Here is a 19,313-nt window from a genome sequence, read left to right on the forward strand (position 1 = left end):
CTCTCTTGATGGAGGGAGTATTTAGTTAAAGTGGAGGCTCTTTCTTTTTTTTCTTATTGATATGAGATTTTAATATATATATATATATATATATAATTTTTTTGTGTATCTCTTCTTTATTCCCTGAAAATCGCGTACATCATCTCCCTAAAATATTTAGTCTCTAAGCATATATTTACATGCTTGTGACAATTGCTTCCAACGTTCCCTTCTTTTTTTCTACAAAATATAAGAATAAAAAATATGAGTAAATTTTGTATTAAAATCCCTTTCTATCTTATAATTAAGAGACGAGGGGAAAGTATATAAATATTAATTAAATAGATGTGAACTCTTAATAAATATAATCAAATCCAAATCAAAATCTACACTTATTTAATTATAAAATATGCACTTATTAGTATGTCAATGAAACAAATTATAAGGAGTTGTTAGTAAAAAGTAAACTATGAGGACTTATTCCAAAATTTGCCACAATTATAAGGATTAAATGTAATTTTTTTATAAGAAATACTAATAACTACAAGAGCTGAAAAAGAAGTAGAGCAAGAGAGGGATGGAGATAGAGATTGCTTAGAAGGAGGACATGTTCCTAGAAATGAAGTTTTGTTGAGGGCGTGAGGTTAAGTTTCATGTCGATTGATCAAAAGCTTGCTTGGAATCTACCAAACACCACCCTTTGAGTTCGACCTTCGTGTAGGGTATGTGGTCGCATATGTCTCTCTCTCCCCTCTTCTTTTATTTCTCACCCACGTGCCCCCCACCTTTCAAATCATTGAACCTCACTTCATCGTTAAGAAAAGCAAAAAAAAAAAAAAAAAACCACTGCATGGGATCCTGCTATTATATGAACCTCCCCCCAACACGCAACACATTTTGATATCCCGTTCATATTTTTGACCAACGACTGCGAATAAGTCCTCAAGTCTATAATTGTTCATTATTTATAAAACATCATATCTGATGAAAAAAAAAAAGAATTTTAATATGAAGTTTAGTGGTAGGAATATGGACCTGCCCAACCCAATGGGCCAGCTTGTTGAGACTAATGACTGGGACACGACAGTTTCAAGTTTTCAACCATTTTATAGCTCCAAACCTTAATAGGCAAGTTAAGGGCCCAAACAGCCCACCCTTACAGCCACAGCTACAACCGCCAAACTAGTTGCCACTTACCGATAGGTTGTCATTTTAATAAGAGTTTAAATATGAGATTCTGAGTTCGAACTTGTGCGTGTAAAAAACGTTTTTTAAAAAATTATCCTCAATTAAATCTAACAATATTTAAATATGATCTAATTAAATTATCATCCTGAAAAGAAGTATTATATATTACATATACATGTTGAGCTTTTCAAGCTTGATTTTTTTTGTCTTATTTAAATATCATTTGGTCTTATAAAAGGGTAGAGAAGGAATGTTTACTTTTGTTTATTTATAAGGCATCTCAATGATTCTTATGTTCGTCTTTATAATTTTTTTCTTATTAGTTATAGAGAAGTTTATTAAATGCTAGAGTATTTTATTTTAAAATAATTATATTTAATAGAGATAAAATTAAAAATTTATTGAATTTTTAAATAGAATTAATAAAATTTAAAATTTTTCTTAATTATGGTAAAAATATTGAAAGTGACTGCAAAGGAAGTACATGCCTTTAATTAGACCCATTTGATTAAATAGATTGGGCCTAGTTTTTCATAGTTTAGTCTGCAAGCCCAACATGTCAATCTATTTACATATTATATATATATATATATATATATAAAATATATAATGTAATATATTACATATATATTAATTTTATCATTTAATTTTTAATTAATCTGTCCTTTTTTATTTTTAATTATGTTTTCAATTAAATTAAACATATATATTAATTTTAATATTATTACTTTATTATTATAGTGTATTATAATTGATCAGTTCTTTTAATTATTATATATTATAATTGATAAATCAAGTTTTATATTTATAGTAATAGTCATAAAATATATTTAAAAATTTTAAAATTAAAATATAAATTTATTTATAAAAATTATTTTTAGATAAATTTTCAAATTAACTCAACCTTTAAGTTCACGTTTATGTCATGGCAAAGCTTTATCGTGATTTTAGTTCATGTTTAAGTCTCTTTAACTTGTTAAGCCTGTGCAACTAAAGTTGCTGGCCTCGCCTAAACGAGCCTTGCAGCCGGCAAGTCGCAATCGCATCACTCATTCTCTTTCTCTCGTCTTACTCTTCGCTGGTTCACTGTAGTCTAGCTCTCGCAGGCGCATCACTCATCCTCTCCATCTTCTCTCCCTGTCAACTCCGCCGATCGTCTCTCCCTCCCTCACCGGCTCACCTCACCCATTCGCCGCCCGCGCCGCTACTCAGGCCCTTCTCCACCTCTCGCTTTTTCCTCTCAGCTCTCTTCTGACTCTGGTTTCCCAGCTACCCCTCTCAATCTCGGCCCCTCGTTCTCGTTCTTCCTCTCTTTCTGACATTCTAGATCCGACGACCTCGCCGCCGGCGTGCAACTGTGGTCTTCCATTTCTTCTTGCAGGTTAGTTCGTCTCCATTTAGCGTTTTCTTCCCTCGTTCTCATTCTTCGTGATGTTTGGTCGGGTCTTGCGTGCTGCCTTGCTGGCTGCTGGTTTCTTGAAGCTCTCCTCTGTTCGAGCTGGGCTTTGTTGAAGCTCTCTATTTATCTCCGTCTAATTCTTGCTAAATTGATTTGCTTGGTGCTGGTTATTGCGATAATTCTTGCTGGGTCCATTTATCTCCAGTTATACTTGCTAATCGGGTTAGGGTCGGGCTTGGGGTTTTTTCATGCGCAGCTTATTCGGGCTGGTCGAAACTGAGCCCGCCCCGCCCAGTCTGAATCACCGGCTTGACCAACCTCCTTCTCTTCCCAACTTCTCCCCTCCCCTGGCCCTCTTCAGCGCTCTGCGAGGAGAAAGAGGACAGCAAATTTGGGGAACGATGCGGGTTTGAATAGATATTTCTGTCTTCTGATAGGTAATTTTGATTATACCCTTAAAAACTACCTTGAATTTTGCTGATTTTTTGGGTTATTTGGTTTAAATGACAGAATTTGGTCGTGGCCTATCATAAATTTGGTACACAAGCCAGAACTTGGTTGCTACTGATTGACTATGCTGTAACTAATGAGTTTGAATTTAGGTTTTGAATGGATTTAAACTGTGAATTGTGCTGTTGATTGAGCTGAATAAACTGGCTAAGGCTTGCTCCAAATGCCATGATTTGGTTCCTGCCAATGAGGGGCGCACCTTGATACTTCAATTCCAGTTTGCCAACCTAAAGAAACTGGAATAACCGTACACTACACCGCCGTTGAATAAATTTGAGAATCTAAAACCCATTGTAAAATAGATAACTTCTCGGGGGCTCCACATGTTTCAATTACTAAACTTTCTAGACATCGTCTGAGGCTGAGATGGAGAAAGTACAGATATAGCAGGGCATCCCAATCTCCCAAAATGCTGTTGATTCAATTGTGATATCTCTTCATGGTTCTGAAACGAAGTGCACTCCATCTGCTTGATTTAACACCACAACAAAGTTGCAGCTGCCAGCACAGAAACTAGACGTGACTCATTTGGTGAAATAGGTTTTTAGTTCAATCACATGACATGTAGGAACATGGCCTTGAGATTGCATAAGCTACTCAGGAATGGTTCCCATATGAGAACTGAGAAATCTGGTGCTTTGTATTTGAAGTTGATGCCATATCACTCTTTGGAAGAATCCTTTTCTTCCCACGATGTCTTGCCTTTGAAATGGTACGAGAATGTGTTTCCAAGGATTTCACAGCTGACCCATTTCCTGAAAAACGTGGATGCCATCAACGGAAGGCTTGTTGATGTTACCAGTAATTCCACCATTGTTGATGATCGAATCGAACGTGAAATGGGTGTGTTGAAATCGCATGTCCGGGCCTTTATTGGGTCTCCATTGGTTCAGCGGAAGGTGAAACGCACACAGAAAACAAGCCAAAATTCAACTTCTCCTTTCAGCCAAGCTAGTGAAAGAGTGCCCATTGTTGTCGATTCACTTACTAAAATAAGCAATTTTCTCAATATCACTGCTCAACAGAGGAAATCGGTTCGCTTAACAGTGTGCCCGCAAGTGACCCAGCACCGTATATGGACAGGTGCACTCGAGGAGATTTTGAATGGCATGAAAGTTGATTTGGAATTGTTAACTGCTCGAGGATCAAGCAAAAGTACTCTAATGGGTCAGCAAATTGTTCACAACTGCTTGAAATTTCTGACTGAAACTGCAGTTTCCTCTGATCCTGACACTGCTTCATGGATGAAACTCTCACCTTCTAAAACCCTTGATCCGTCTGATCCTCTCAAATGGGAAGATATTCTCGAGATGGTCAATGATTTGATTGAATGTTTCAGAAGTGAAGCTTTGCTTAAGTTGCATGTGACTAAGCTCGAGGTAATGAAGGAGGGTCTTTCTCAAATCAAGGATGTTATCGTTGATCATAGTATCGGATATAAGGAAGCTAGACATCAAGAAAGTCTAGTGCAAAAGAAGCTCACCAAAACATTGGGACACTCATCTAGATGTTTGTTCACTCTATTGTTATATTACCTGTACAGAAGAGTTTTAGATATTGAAGTGGATATACGTGGTGGGGTTTATGAAAATGGAAGTAAGGATAGGTTTTGCTTGTCCATGGGAAGAATCTTGACCTCAGATGATGAAAAAATGATTGGGCGTGGGGTGAAGCAGCTAGACCAGGCACTTGGAGTATTCAAGTTTGTGTGGGAAACTGCAAAGATGGAAGGAAACTTGGACCTGGAAGGCCATATGTGGTGTGTTGGAGCAGAAGACAGGATTCTTAGGTACAGAGGAAACAAGTATTTCGTCCACGGTATTAGCCTTTGAGAAAATTTATACCGTCTTTCATATCTTGCATGTTTGGTTATTGGTTATCAGAAGAATCATGGAACTCCAGGATGAGTGCTGTTTCTTCATTTTTGACACATTTCTTGTCCTAGCTTGTTTATACTGGTAGGCGAATCAACAAAGAAATCTGTTCATTTGATGTATTGGCTAGTTATTGGTTTTCAGGCATTAACAAGAGCGCGAGTTAGCTTCTTATTTTAATATCTGTATGTTAATCTTTCCAGGATATTTAATGTACTTCACAGAAGATAACGTGGAAGGAATGAATTATTCTCACAAGCCAACTACCAGTTCAGAGATTAATTTTAAAAGACGAGAGCTAAATTAACGTGACGAATCATTTAAACAAGCCACGGCTAGTTATATAGACACACTCAGTAGTGGAGCCACATGCAATTGAAGGGATATATGCAGCTCTTCACTTGAAAAGAAAATATAAATCATTTAAGATTTTAAATTTTACATCCTCTTTTTTTAATATTTTGAACATTAAGCACATAACTCAAATCCAAAATTTTCAACCTTAAGTTAAAGTCATGTAATATAATGAATATATTCTGCACTATAATGTAGGGTATGTTTTAAAAACTTTACTTAATTCAAAATACAGAATATTGAGTAATTTTTATATTTATTTTTTAATTATACCTTACTTTATTTATTATTTTTTTAAAAAAGATAATACATTAAAATTTCAATTGTCATTATCAAAGTATTCATGTAAAATATTTAATGAAGATGTAATTAAAAAATGTAAATTTGTTTATGAGAATTATTGGGAAGTCCCATCCTAGCAGGCTAAATAGGTTAGTTGCTAATCTGCAAATAACATAACATTGAAGTTTCATATTTTTAAGTTGTAAAATTCTTATGTAATTAACTAAATGCCCTCCCTCCTCCTCCTCCTCTCTACCACTTTCTCTGCGCCTCCTTCCAAAATCAAAAGTTCAAACTTTTTGAATCATCTTTCTTCTCTTGTTTAACCTAAACGTCATGATTGAGAGCACCATGAAACCTCCTCAGTTTCAATTCCCATTCCTTTTCCTACACCAAGTTAGGACTTCTAAAGATTTGTACTTTCTATATTCTCCTACTTCCCCACTTCCTCTCTCGCTCTTCTTCTCTTCCTCCTGTGCGGGTCCCCATGGAGCTTGAGAAATAAGGTGATCGGTAAGAATGGATGAGAATGATAGTGGTCAAATATTTGCTGGTGCGTTTATTCAGAGTTGTGGCGGCGGCTTCTTTATTTCCTATGAGCATTATAATTGAAGGTTGCCCCAATCATAATCCAACATCTATGTATCTTTCTCAAGAAAAAATCAGACCAGACATTGAACCGGACAAGGAACTGGTTTAAGCGTCAATGGTTCAACTGTGGTCGAACCAATTTTGATTAATTTAATATATTTTAAATTTTATATATATAAAAATCATAAGATAAATTCATCTATAATTATAAAAATTAATATTTAAATTAAAAAATTTATATAAAAAAAGAAAATTTATAAGTTGTTTATAATTTTTAATTAAAATAACATTATTTTAACATATTTCATTTTATCTTCTTATTTTTTTATAAGCATAAATAATATCATAATGAATCCATAAATAAATGTTTTTGTCTCCCACTCATCCCAAATTGCTTCCCTCCTTTTGCTCCATTCTCCAACATATCAATATTTAATGATATTAAAATGGTGCCATTCACGTGAAAAGGGGAGAGGAATCGTATGGCAGAAAATTAATCCCTTTGATTGACACACGCGTTCTTTCTCTGTGATGACACATTCATCTTCTTCTTTCCTTCCCTTCTCTTCATTGCCGACTGCCGAGGGTCTTGTTGAACTGCAGCTTCACTTGCATCCTGTTTGAAGGCTTTATTATTGTAGTTTTGTGACTGAAAGAACAAATCTAAGGTGATTTTTTGCTGCAAAATGCATTCTTACTTGTTTTTTGTAAATCTCTTTCATCCTTCTTATTTTCATCTTCCCTACGTTTCGTTTTTTATTTTTAGATGCCATCTCTTGAAGTGGCCAAACCTCTCAACCGTATAGTTTTCACAATTTTTCCAGTTTGTTGACCGGTTTACCAGTTCTTGACCGGTTTGATTATCTTTTGATTTTCCTGTCTCACCCGAACTGGACTGATGACTGATTCCTAGTCCAACCAGTTGAACCGGTCCGATTTGATTCTTAAAACCTGGTCTTTCTTCTCCAACTTGACTCTTTGTTGGAAGCTATAACAGAAACAAGGTGTATAGCTCAATAATTAAAGTTGGACTGAAAAAAATGGTGGGCTCGGAACAGACGACTATAAAATTCAAGGAGGAAGAAGTAAGTCGAAAACTCGATAAGCTCTTTTTCTTTTTAATGCTGCAGGGTATTTAGGTAATGACATAAGGAAACTTATTTATAATATAAGGATTTGGAACTTTAGTCTTATTTGTAAATTTCATGGGATTATAATATATTTAGCTTTCTAGGGTGGGACTTCCTAATAATTCTCCCTATTTGATTTGATGTTAATCTAAAACTAAAGGAATGGAATTGTATGAATGTTCTTTAGAATCAAACTGGCAAAGATGGAAACCGACCAAACCCAATATTGTTGCAGCATTAATTACTTGCAAGGATTTAGTGTGTATTTTGATTAAAAAAAATTTTCACTGAGGTTTAGAGAAAAAATTCTGAATGTAATGTAATTTATATTTAAATACTTTTTTAAAAAAATCAATTGGACAAACTCAAATTTAGTCAAATTTATTTGGACAGTTTAAGTTCAAAAGCCAATTTAGAAAAATAAAAAAATAAATTTGATTGTATATGTTTTTGGATAAATTGGCCTACTACCCTAAAAAATATGAATCAATTTTTAAAAATTTGAGAGTATAGTCGATTTATATGGATATAATAAATATTGAGCTATTTATTTAGTTTGGTTTCATAACATAGGTTATATTTATAAAAGCATCTATGTTTTTTGACTCATTTGATATCTCTAGGAAAATATAATAAACTTTAAATTATGATTTTTTGTAAAAAATTTAGAATAAAATGATAAGTTACGAAGTATTTAACTATAAAAAGCTTAAATAAATTTATAATTACAAAATTTTCAATTTTAAAAGATAAAATAAATTGACAAATTAAAAATCTTAAATTTTTAAAAGGTAGAATAAAATGATAAATTATAAAATATTTAATTAGACTATTAGTCATCTTATTTCAAATTTATACATAAACTTAAAAAATTATATAATATTTCCATTGAATTAATCTCATCTAAAATAATTGAAAAATAAATTATAATATTTCAAAATAAAGCATAAAACACAAGGCTAATTTCATATATTTATGGAGGAAAAAAAACGCACCCTTACGTTAAGAGATGAGCTCCCTGTGTAACGTTGTAAAAAAAAAAAAAAATAGGTTGATAAAACTGTGTAACTTAAAACTTAAAAAAAAAAAAAAAACTCTATGTAATGTTTTATCATACAGCTCTCTACGGCTTTCTGTTTCTCCTCTCCTATTTAATGCTGCGTTTCAAAGCTACCTTTTGTGGCTTCACATCCAACGATTGTTTGCCTTTCAATATTAGTTGCAATTTTTTTATCCAAACAAATTTTTTGAGCTTTTAACATTCCAATATAAGTTTGTGCTTTTCCAACCTAGATTGAAATGTTATCCAAACGTACCCTTATGGAAGAATCATATACATATATAAAAATTAAAGATAAAATCTTAAATTGTATAAAATGTTATTGTTAATATTCTTAAAAATTGGAATCGTCATGAAAGTGTAAAACAATCATATGTGCCTTTCAACTTTTGGTGCTTCTCAAAATTATCACTCAAGCTCTTTAAAAAGAATAAATACTAATTTGCATGAGTTCTAATTCTAATAATAACTTTAATTTTGCATAACAACACATGTCCAGATGAATGTAGAAGTTTTTATCACTTAAGCAAAATATATTTGCTGGCATTCGTTTCATATTTTTCTTGATAAAATTCATATTCATAATAGGAATGAGCGTAGTTCATGAAAACTGATGAATGGTCACGTAATTAACTTTTCTTTTCTCTTTTGTTTAGTGTTGTTTTTCTTTCTGCTTTATTAAAATCACAATAATTCTGATTTTACCCTTAACTTGGCCATTTAAGTTTGCGTGACTTAGATATTTTTGTTAGATATGAGAAGAAATTTTAATTGAAGATTCCTTTCAATAGAAAAATACCTAATAGATTAATTATGAATAAGTGCATGAAAGTTAAATTTTAAATGGTGTGTGACATTTATATATGATTTGTATCGTTTTGGACACTGCATATATAATACTGATAGTGGAGGACTTCTGATACAAAATAATCTTTAGTTTACTTTAATAATTTATTTAATCAATCCACAAATGCATGACGCATCACCTTTTATAATTATAGATGTCGCTTTGCCCAAATGCAAAGCTATTACCTTATATATATATATATATATATATATAGATATATATATATATATAAGTAGTACACGTCACCCCGAAGATAGGAACAAAAAAGCAGATCGTATTTTAGGTTTTATTTTTTATTTTAATAATTAAAAATTATTACGAGATGATAAAATAAAATAAACTTTCAAATATAAATATAATAAAATAAAATTTAAAAGTTATACTAGAGTTGTAGATGATTTAAACCTCTTAAATTTCTTCAATATTTTGCAAGCAGTGAGAAGAACATGCACGGGGACACTTGATTAGTCATGATCAACTATTATATGTTATTAATATTTAGTGAAATCGTGACGCAAATTGAACAAAATCTGTAGGACAAAACCCATTGGTACATGCAAACCCACTAAATTAATTAAATATTAAATATTAACCTTAAACAAATATGAATTATCACCAACTTTGTAACACGTGATATTGTATCTAAAATCAAGGGTGAGAAAAAATGACAAAAAAGAAAGAAAGGAATCATAAATAATCCCTCAATTATCTTTGGAATTTAAATTTGAAATTATCCAGCTTAATGTGATTTAAAAAGATCAGGAGTGATAAATCACTCGTTTATCTAAAATAAAGCTATGTACAATAGATCCAAGCCTCTTAGAATTAGAATTTAGAACCTTGCGTATAGCAGAAACTTCGTGCACCAAGTTGTCCCTTATTCATTATTAAATTACTCTCTTTGATTATGTATGATTAAATTATTCTCTAATCCAATTAATCGTAATTTGATAATAAAAATAAAAAGTACATTTACTATTTGTAGCTAAAGAAATAATTCAATAACTCAGTACTTTTGGCGACCAAAGTCTAATCATTTTGAAATTAATTTCTTTGAGACAAAAAACCATCGGTCATAATCTATTAGGACAATATGCAGGGATGCTTGTGCTTGGTTCAACTAATTAAATGAGTCAAATTAACTTGTACTACGAATTAAAATTCAAGTCCCGATATATACAGTTATGTTAAAAATGCTGAAAGCATCCTAAATTATTCATGAAAATTGCCGTTGATAAACATGATCTTACATAGTAGGGTTTGGCTTAGTCTAGGCATAAGTAGTAATACTCACAAATTTTTTAGAATCCTGAACAATAGAAAAAATTCAAGACAATTTAATGGATTTAAAAAAAAAAAAGACTAGTCTCGATGCAAGCATTGCATGGGTTGCTAAATTATAATCGTCTTTATAAATATTCTTTAAACTATGAGACTTGTTGTACTAATAAATTTTAAGATCCAAACTCATTTATGCTTTATGATATGAAAAGAAGAAAAAGAATTATGTGCTAATATTGAGTTATTAAAATTTCGAATCGATCCATTGAGATTACTTGTAGGGTTGGGTTTACAAACGACTGGGACACACTAATAATGTCTCTCTTGGAAATGATAAATAATAGTGACTTTATTATCTCAAGTCAAACAAATTATGGTGAGCTTGATGCTTCGCTCATATTGAATCAGAAATATGAGGCGTCGTTTCATTGCTCTAAATGATATAGAAATGAAAAGGATAAGAAAAAATAAACTAAATTATCCAATCCTTATGATAAACATAAAAAACACAATATCACATAATCCAAGTGTGAGAATAATCGCATGCACCACAAATGTCTGAAATCGTAACTCTCAATTTTATCAGCTAAATTATCCTTTTCTATATATTCATGAACATAATTGGCTTATCTATTTTCACATCTTGATTATTGTTTTTTTTTTATGTTTATCTTGAAATTACTCCATCTTCCTGAAGTCACATTCACGTGGTTTGCCAATATTAATTTTCTTTTGATTAGCTAAAATCATTCAAGATCGAATTATTTTTATACCAATATAAAAATATTTTTAAAAAATATAAGTATTTTTCCCTAGACTAATTTTAATTTAAAATATAAGCAATCAAGTACATGTAAAAAAAATTCTCCATTTTACCCATTGTATTTATCAATTTAGATCTTTATATAAATGCATCTCACTCAATATAAAATACATTGATAATTAGGATTATGAGTAAAAAATATATATTTTTATGAAAATTATGAATACTTTATTGGTATGTAAATTTTTCTTAAAAACTATTTATATTTTGGACCAGGGTAAGTGTTTACTAATTTACATTTCTTAAAAAAGTTAGTTAAATCTTGATTTTCAAAAAATTTACACAGCTTTCCAGTCGTGCTCGTTGTATGTAATATTATGTAATAAATACTCAATTTAGATAATAATATAAGTCATAATTAACTAATTCATGATTTACAAACAATGTTAATTAAAATGTTAAATTCTTAAAAAGGTTCATATCTTTTTATTTATATCCTCATTAAATATCCTATATATAAAAGCCTTGATAATAATAATTAAAATTTTAATTCATTTTTTTTTCAAAAAGAGTAATAAATGAAGTAAGGCTGCAATTGAAAAAATAAATATAAAAGTTATCTAATATTTTATATTTTGTACTATCCAAGATTTTTAAAAAATGCCTTATATTATAGTCGGAGGGAGTATAATATTTAACTTATTTAAAACACCTTCATTAATCACTTAATAAAGTAAGAGTATAATTGAAAAAAAAAATAGAATACCTACCCAATCCCCTATAGTTTACACCAAACAAAATTTTTAGAAAATGATTTAATCCGGAAGGAGCAATAAGTATGAAAATATAATAAATATCATAAAAATTCACAATTCATATTAACATAAGTAGTGTTCTTATTCCTTAATCGAGCATTTGAGGTTTCGTTTTCTAACTTTTAGATATGAAATAAATATATGATAAAAATTAAAATTCATTCCCCATATTATTAACGGATGTTAACTATTAAGAGATTGATGAAGTTTCCTCTACATGAGAGAATTGCCACAGAAATTTCATGCTATGATTTGTTTTCATAATATTCTAAATTTATTATTTTGACCAAATAATATAAATTACAATCTGGCAAAAATAAATAAATTACCAGGGTGGAGGTGCTGGATCAATCATCCTCAAGAACAGTGACAAAAGATTAGATTCTACGCTTGAATTTCGATATTCTTTTATCGACAGTTTACAAAATTACAGTAGTTATGTGTAATAGGATGATAAGGGTCCAATTCTTGTTATCTACAAATAAAATTTTTAATTATAAATAAAATATTTAAATTCTTAATATGAAACTTAACGAGGATGTTAAATTTGCAAGTTTAAGTAAATTTATATTAGGAATCTAAGCTCAAAATATAGACTTGAATTATGAACTCGTTAGAGTTTACCTCTATTAATAAATAGGCTTTAAAAATACATAATTAAATAATTAAAAATAAAATATGACTATAATTTAATTTAAATATATTTTAAATATAAATTATTGAAATTAAATCTATCTATATTTATAAAATATTACAATTAACATAGAAATTTTAAAATAGAGTAATTTATTTTTAGTATTTTTTTCTCTTTTTTTATTAATATTAATATCTGTTTTTTTGAGTTTTATTTGTCATTGAATCAGATTCTATTGCTTTTATGAATTAAGTTGTACACAATATATATTTATTTTGCTTAACAAATTTATAAGTATATTAACAAGATTTTATAAGCTAGAAATGTAAAAATGATAAACTCAAAAAATTAACTCATAAATTTAATCGAGTTTTATTTAATTTGAGTTTATAAATGAGTTAACATGATTTTGTTTACTAAAAAAGAAAAAATGATAAATTCGTGGAGTGACAATAATAAAACTTAGCTCATTTACAATAACCTGAACTAATATTTATAATTAATTTTTTTAAAAAAAATTGTTGAAAATCAGGCCATCATTAATTTCTTCTTTTATATTTTATGGATACTCTCACAAAAAAGAATTCACATAATCACAAACATACATGCATATGTAATAATAAAGCTTTGGCTAAAAAAAAAAAAAAGCGCATATAAGAATAAAGCAAATAGAATCCAATTTGAGATTGAACATTTACAAGGTCAGGCTCATCCATTTGGAAATTAGTACGAACACAGCACACGCCTAATAAGCAAATTTTCGAAATTTAATACTCATAAAAATAAATAAATAAATATTATAAGGATCACTGAAACGGAACCATACCCAGAATATTCTTGGAGCCAGTGGTAAGTGTATTTCAAAGGTGGCCAACTAATTTTTTTTTTTTCTGGCCGAAAAAAAAAGGGCGGCCAACTAATATCGAATTCCTTGGAATATTCCATTTTGTTCCCGACCAAGTTCTTATTCGCTTGGCTTAGAATCCTCTTTGATCTCCTCACCGTTGGATCCTCTTGACCAAAGTGAAATGGCATCAAATCCAACGGACCTGATGAGATTTGTGATATCGTCGTCAGGATTTTGATTCATGAGAAAGATATGCTCTAGAGGAAGCAAGCTGCCAAGAAGATGGGACCTTCACGGCCTCCTTCATCGCCCCAAGTAATATTCCTTTGGAATCAAAAGAACCGTTTCTTCTTCTTCTTCTTCTTTTTTTTTTTTGGGTTTTCTTTTTCGGGGTTAGGTTTTAGCGATGGTGTTCACTATAAATACCCACGTCTTACTAGTTGTAGAATCCACGCCAAGAATTGATTTCGGTAGAGCTGCGAGACACACGATAGGGTTTGTTCTTCTGGGCCATTGAGATTTTCTTAACAATGTCTAGAATTGTGGTGGTTTTCGACTTCGACAAGACCATTGTTGACTGCGATAGTGACAATTGGGTCGTCGACGAGCTCGGTGCCACCGACTTGTTCAATCAGCTTCTTCCCACCATGCCTTGGAACTCTCTCATGGTAAGATTCCTTGTTCAGAAAGATATGACTCTGTTTCTTCAATGATAATGGTCTATGCAAGTCTGGTTTTGTTTCAAGTGCAGAGAATATTGCTATTTCAATGATATTGTCATGTCATTGCCTCTTGATCTAGAAGGATGAGATTGTAAAATTTCCTCGAGGCAATCCATTGATATTGGAGTCATCCTACGGAAATGTTTTGTTTCAAGTTTGTGCTTCTGGTTTTGTTGTTTGTGACAGAAATGACTGAGTTGTCTTCTTTTTCTCCTATTGATTTTATAGGATAGGATGATGATGGAGCTTCATTCACAAGGAATAACCATTGAGGAAATTGAAGAGGTTCTGAAGAGGATTCCTAAACATCCCAGAGTTGTTCCTGCCATTAAAGCAGCTCATGCTTTAGGGTATGCATCTTTTTCTTCTCCTTTTCAGATAAATAAATATGGGAACTTATGTGTTATTTTTCTTTCCTTTTGGTGGAGAAGAAATACATGGTGCCATTTTCTTTGTTTTTCAGGTGTGATTTAAGGGTTGTAAGTGATGCAAATATGTTCTTCATTGAAACAATTTTGAAGCATTTGGGAATAAAGGAGTGCTTCTCTGAGATTAACAGTAATCCTGGCTATGTTAATGAAGAGGGAAGGTTGAGGATTTTGCCTTATCATGACTTCAACAAAGCTCCCCATGGCTGCACTCTCTGCCCTCCAAACATGTGCAAGGTACTATATTTTCTTCCTTTAATTCTCTTACTTTTCTACTCTGGAAGGAAAAAGAAGAAGAAGGAGAAAACTTACCCTTGATTTCTAAACATAAACATACTTTGGTTTCAACTTTTCAGCTTGAATTGATTTTGCAAAAATACAAGTGGGGCCTCACTGACCCACCGGAGAATCTAGACATGATTTCTGCTGTATTTAAATGCATGTACACATGGAAGAATCTGGACTCTCATAGATCATTATTATTTGTATTCAAATCCTTTAGGGGACACAATAATGATTATATGCCCCAGTTCAGATGTAATAATAGTCAAAATAAGCAATAAATTTAAAAATTTCCACATTAGAATAATGTAATCAATCATCAATTAACATCTGATCGTGCAAGTTATATTTTTGTGTTTAATATATATATATATATATATTTCTGAGTGATTGAATCTATATTCCAATACAGGGTCTGATCATAGAGAGGATTCAAGATTCAATATCCCCTGGAGAAAGCAAGAGGTTCATCTATCTTGGTGATGGAAGTGGGGACTACTGTCCAAGTTTGAGGCTGAAAGAGAGAGACTTTGTGATGCCAAGGAAGAACTTTCCCTTGTGGGACTTGATATGCAAAGACCATTTGCTTGTGAAGGCTGAGATCCATGATTGGAGTGACGGGGAAGAGCTTGAGAGGGTTTTGATTCAGTTGATCAACAAGATCTCCAAGGAAGAAAAAGCATCTCAGCTCATCTCACCTGATTGCAAGTTGCAGACTCTGTCTGTGTATGTTCATGAGGCTCTGCCTCAATCTCTCCTCCGAGTTCAGCAGTAATGGCTGATTCAATAATGAATTAACATCTTTGAAAATGTAACACAATTCAAAGAGTCCTTTAAAAAAAAAAAACACTAAATCAGGTTTAACTGATGTGTCTAGTGGTGTAACTGGTCCAAGAAGGACTGTAGTTATAGCGTGCAATAATTAAAAGAAATTACAGAATTCCTGATTCAGAAAGGAGCGTGGACAATTGTGAGATTCTTCTCTTCATCTCTGCCAATCTGCCATACAATTGTTTTTTCTTGTTTGGCATTTTTGAAGAGTGTGGTGTGAGAAGGGTTATCATCAACGGGGTCAAGTGAGATGACTCTGTTTTTCTTGTTGCCCCTGATATGAAGTATAAAAAATGATTAAATGAAGTTAATCATTTCCTCTCTAAATTTCTCCCTTATTCTTTCTCTCTCTGTTGGGGGCCATTATGTTAATATATTTTTTCAATCTTAAGCGTTGAATAAATATTTTGTTTGATATCAATATTATCAACATCAATCATATATATGTATATATAATAGATGGAGTAAAATATACTGATTTTCCTGTTCAGCTTTTCTAAAATTACATAGATTTTCTCTTCAATTTTCATCATACATTTTAGTTTAATTTCTAATATCATCAAGAATATTTTATAAAAGATTCTAAAACTACCTTTTCATTAATTAATATTATCATTCTCTCCTCTTAATAAAAAATCTCTAATTCCATTTTCATCCCAATCAACCTATCCTATTTGCATGTTCTCTCTCTATTCCCAGCAAAAATGTTAGCAAACTTAAGCCAAATGTTGTATGGTCGATTGATAAGGAGTATCCGTATCTCTTACCAATAAAAACTTTTTTTTTCAAATATAAATAATAAATTGCACTGACAGTAAATATTATCCCCCCAAGATTGAGCAATTGGTAGATTATTTTTCAATTAAGTTGCAACATACATAATAGTTGAGATTCAAACTTTCAATCATTAGCTTAATGCTACACTTGGTAAGAGAGAAAAATGTGAAAAAGAGAAAAGCGGAATAACTAACAAAAGAAAAATGGGAGAGAGACGTTGACTTGAGCTGGGAGAGGGTCCCTCCTTTTCTTTCCATCATCAATAGATCAAAGCTTTAACAATTTTGATTTAATTTTTGATAAAATTATTATTATAAAATAAAAATATTGTAGTTTTAAATTCTTTATATCAAATTTAAAAGTTCATATATATACATGTAAAATTATTATAATAATTTTTTGAAGGGAAAAACTTAAATAATTAACCTTATATACTTAATGTAATTGTTTCCAATTAAATTAAGATATGTTGATATTTTATAAATTATTTCTTCTATAATAAATCCTTGTTATACTAACACGAGTCAAGTCTAGTGAAAGGGGCAGTCCTTCACAACCTTAGCGAACCAAGGTTCGAATCTACATTAGAAGAGGTGCTGGTATTTAGTGTCGAATTGTGTCTTGTATAAAATTGTCTCTAATAAAAAAATACCCATGAGTAATAAAAGAATCCTTATTATTAATTTTATTAATACATTAAGATTCACTTTCATTCAATGCCAGCATCTCTCTCAGCTGCAACAAGATCATCAGTATTGCCAAGCTTCAACTTTGTTTTTTGTTTTAGTCGGCTCAGAGACTCTCATCTTGGAGTTCAACTCCTCTCTTGCTCATTAAAATTTGGGAGATCAACATCTCCTTTTCCCTTTATTACCCTTGAATTAAAACTATCAACGGTTTTGATTTTAAGTTATTTTTTTCAACTTCTTTTATTTAAACTGGTATTAAATCATAATTGTTCAGAATTTTAATTCAAGAGTGATGAAAAGAAAAGGGAAAAAATAAAAAAAAGAAAAGAAAAGACCCTATGACAAGATGGTAAATATTTCATACATAGAAGCCTTAAAAAATACAATGCAATAGTGCGTTTAGTAGGTAAGAGAGAGAATGGTCACGAAAACAACTCTGCCCAAATTTCCTCTATAATCGTCCCTACCACTTAAACATTGATCCAAACAAAATAATTTGAATGTTGGATATTTTTCATCCACAACCTATCTAAAAGGCACTTAAGATCTGGAATGGGGACCAATGCCCAAATGGTCTTCCTTCAATATCAGATACCCCTCATTTAGGGGTCCACACTAATTAATTTTAATAAGTATTAAATCAATTTTTAGCCAAAAGAAAAGGATCAAATCAATGTACTTCAACCTTCCAATGTCAACTTCAACCAAAAAAACAAACAAACAAATAAATATTAATGGCCATAAATGCTAAAACAATCACACCCAAATTCTGGATGCACTTGCTACTTGTTACAATTTGGAAACAGAAGGAAAGACGCAGAAATAAGAGTGATATTCAAATATTGTGGCTATCGATGTTCATCTAAAATATGATATCACTTTTCTAAATTTTTGAATTAGAGGATAGACATTAATGATCCGAGATTAAAACCTGTGACCTCTCACTTATGGGGGAGCTTTTAGGCTACGAAATTACTGGCAGATATGATGTGACTTTACTAAGTGTATAACTTGACTAGCAATAGGTTGTGCTAGTTTAATCAATGTCCTTGGATTTGAGCTAAGAGTATGCCGTTGCATTGAAAACTCATTGGTGGATCTTTGTTACTTTTATAGTTGGATTAAGGGTTAAAAATATATCTAAAGTATACATGAAGGATCATAAATAACCCTAAACTCAATTTGGGGTCAATCTTTTTCTTTAACTTTAAAAATTTACTCTACTATGCCCTTAACATTATTTTTCCATTATATGGGCCCCATATTTAAATTTTTTATTATAAAATATTTAATTGTAGGTCCCACAATTTTTAAAATATTTTTTATAATATAAAAAAATTCTCTCTCCTCCAGTCTCTCTCCTTTTCTCTCTCCACCACACCCTCTTCTTCGTCTCCTCCCTATTGTCTCTCCTTTTCTCTCTCTCTTTACCATTCTCTCTCCATCTCCAAGCAACCTACATCGCAATTTGTTGGCATCAACTAAAGATGGTGGGTTCGGTAAAGGTGACCAAAAAAGCTTTGGCTGAGAGACCTTAGTGTTCTACTATCCCTTCGCCAGCAGTTGATCTAGTCCTATTCTCCCTCATTTTTTGTGTGTCAAAAAACAAAGATGGTGGTTCCTCCTAGGCATGCATGTCGAGAACCTACCTGCATGCATGAGGGTGTTGTTATTGTAATGGAATAAGGTCTCGTAGGGGTCATTACTCTAGTATAGCAAATATGGATTATCGATCTTCCTTACATTGGCAACACTAACAGTTTCTAGCATTCTGATGACCTCTCCGACTCTCTCTCTTCATGGAGTTACATGGAGTTATCTTGCTACATTCTATAAGCTTCATCTATTCCTAGTCTTAGAGCCCTCTCTCTCCTCCATACTGGCCATCTAGTTCTAGACTGAGTTTAGATTGGTTTAGCTTCCCTGCAAACTTACCTCAGGCTTAGACTCATCCTAACTTATCGAGTTCGTGGTGCATGTTCTGCACCACCATGATAGACGTAGCCATCAAGTTGAGGGTTCCTACCACT

General features: G+C 31.6%; 2 protein-coding genes across 5 annotated transcripts; both read left to right on the forward strand.

Annotated features, from left to right (window-relative positions):
- Positions 1-2,164: 2,164 nt before the first annotated feature.
- Positions 2,165-5,208, forward strand: LOC129287547 (uncharacterized). Of its 4 annotated transcripts, XR_008587731.1 has the most exons (4): positions 2,165-2,548; positions 2,823-3,003; positions 3,077-5,034; positions 5,154-5,208. XR_008587731.1 is itself a non-coding variant. In XM_054923748.1 (3 exons), the coding sequence occupies exon 3, from the start codon at positions 3,634-3,636 to the stop codon at positions 4,906-4,908; it is 1,275 nt and encodes a 424-aa protein (XP_054779723.1). In that variant the 5' UTR covers positions 2,165-2,548; positions 2,823-3,003; positions 3,077-3,633; the 3' UTR covers positions 4,909-5,208. The 4 variants fall into 4 exon arrangements, 3 of the variants coding, with proteins under 3 accessions (XP_054779723.1, XP_054779725.1, XP_054779724.1); XM_054923748.1 differs by having other exon boundaries at positions 3,077-5,208; XM_054923750.1 differs by having other exon boundaries at positions 3,169-5,208.
- An 8,652-nt stretch (positions 5,209-13,860) lies between these two features.
- Positions 13,861-16,144, forward strand: LOC129287892 (inorganic pyrophosphatase 1-like). The gene is made up of 4 exons (XM_054924158.1): positions 13,861-14,222; positions 14,505-14,626; positions 14,740-14,941; positions 15,399-16,144. Exons 1-4 carry the CDS (start codon positions 14,085-14,087, stop codon positions 15,759-15,761), a joined length of 825 nt encoding a protein of 274 aa, XP_054780133.1. The 5' UTR covers positions 13,861-14,084; the 3' UTR covers positions 15,762-16,144.
- The last annotated feature ends 3,169 nt before the right edge of the window (positions 16,145-19,313 follow it).

The sequence above is a fragment of the Prosopis cineraria genome, unplaced genomic scaffold (assembly GCF_029017545.1).
Source record: "Prosopis cineraria cultivar Desert tree isolate PC_DT_omini unplaced genomic scaffold, ASM2901754v1 PC12, whole genome shotgun sequence".
Taxonomy (NCBI): domain Eukaryota; kingdom Viridiplantae; phylum Streptophyta; class Magnoliopsida; order Fabales; family Fabaceae; genus Prosopis; species Prosopis cineraria.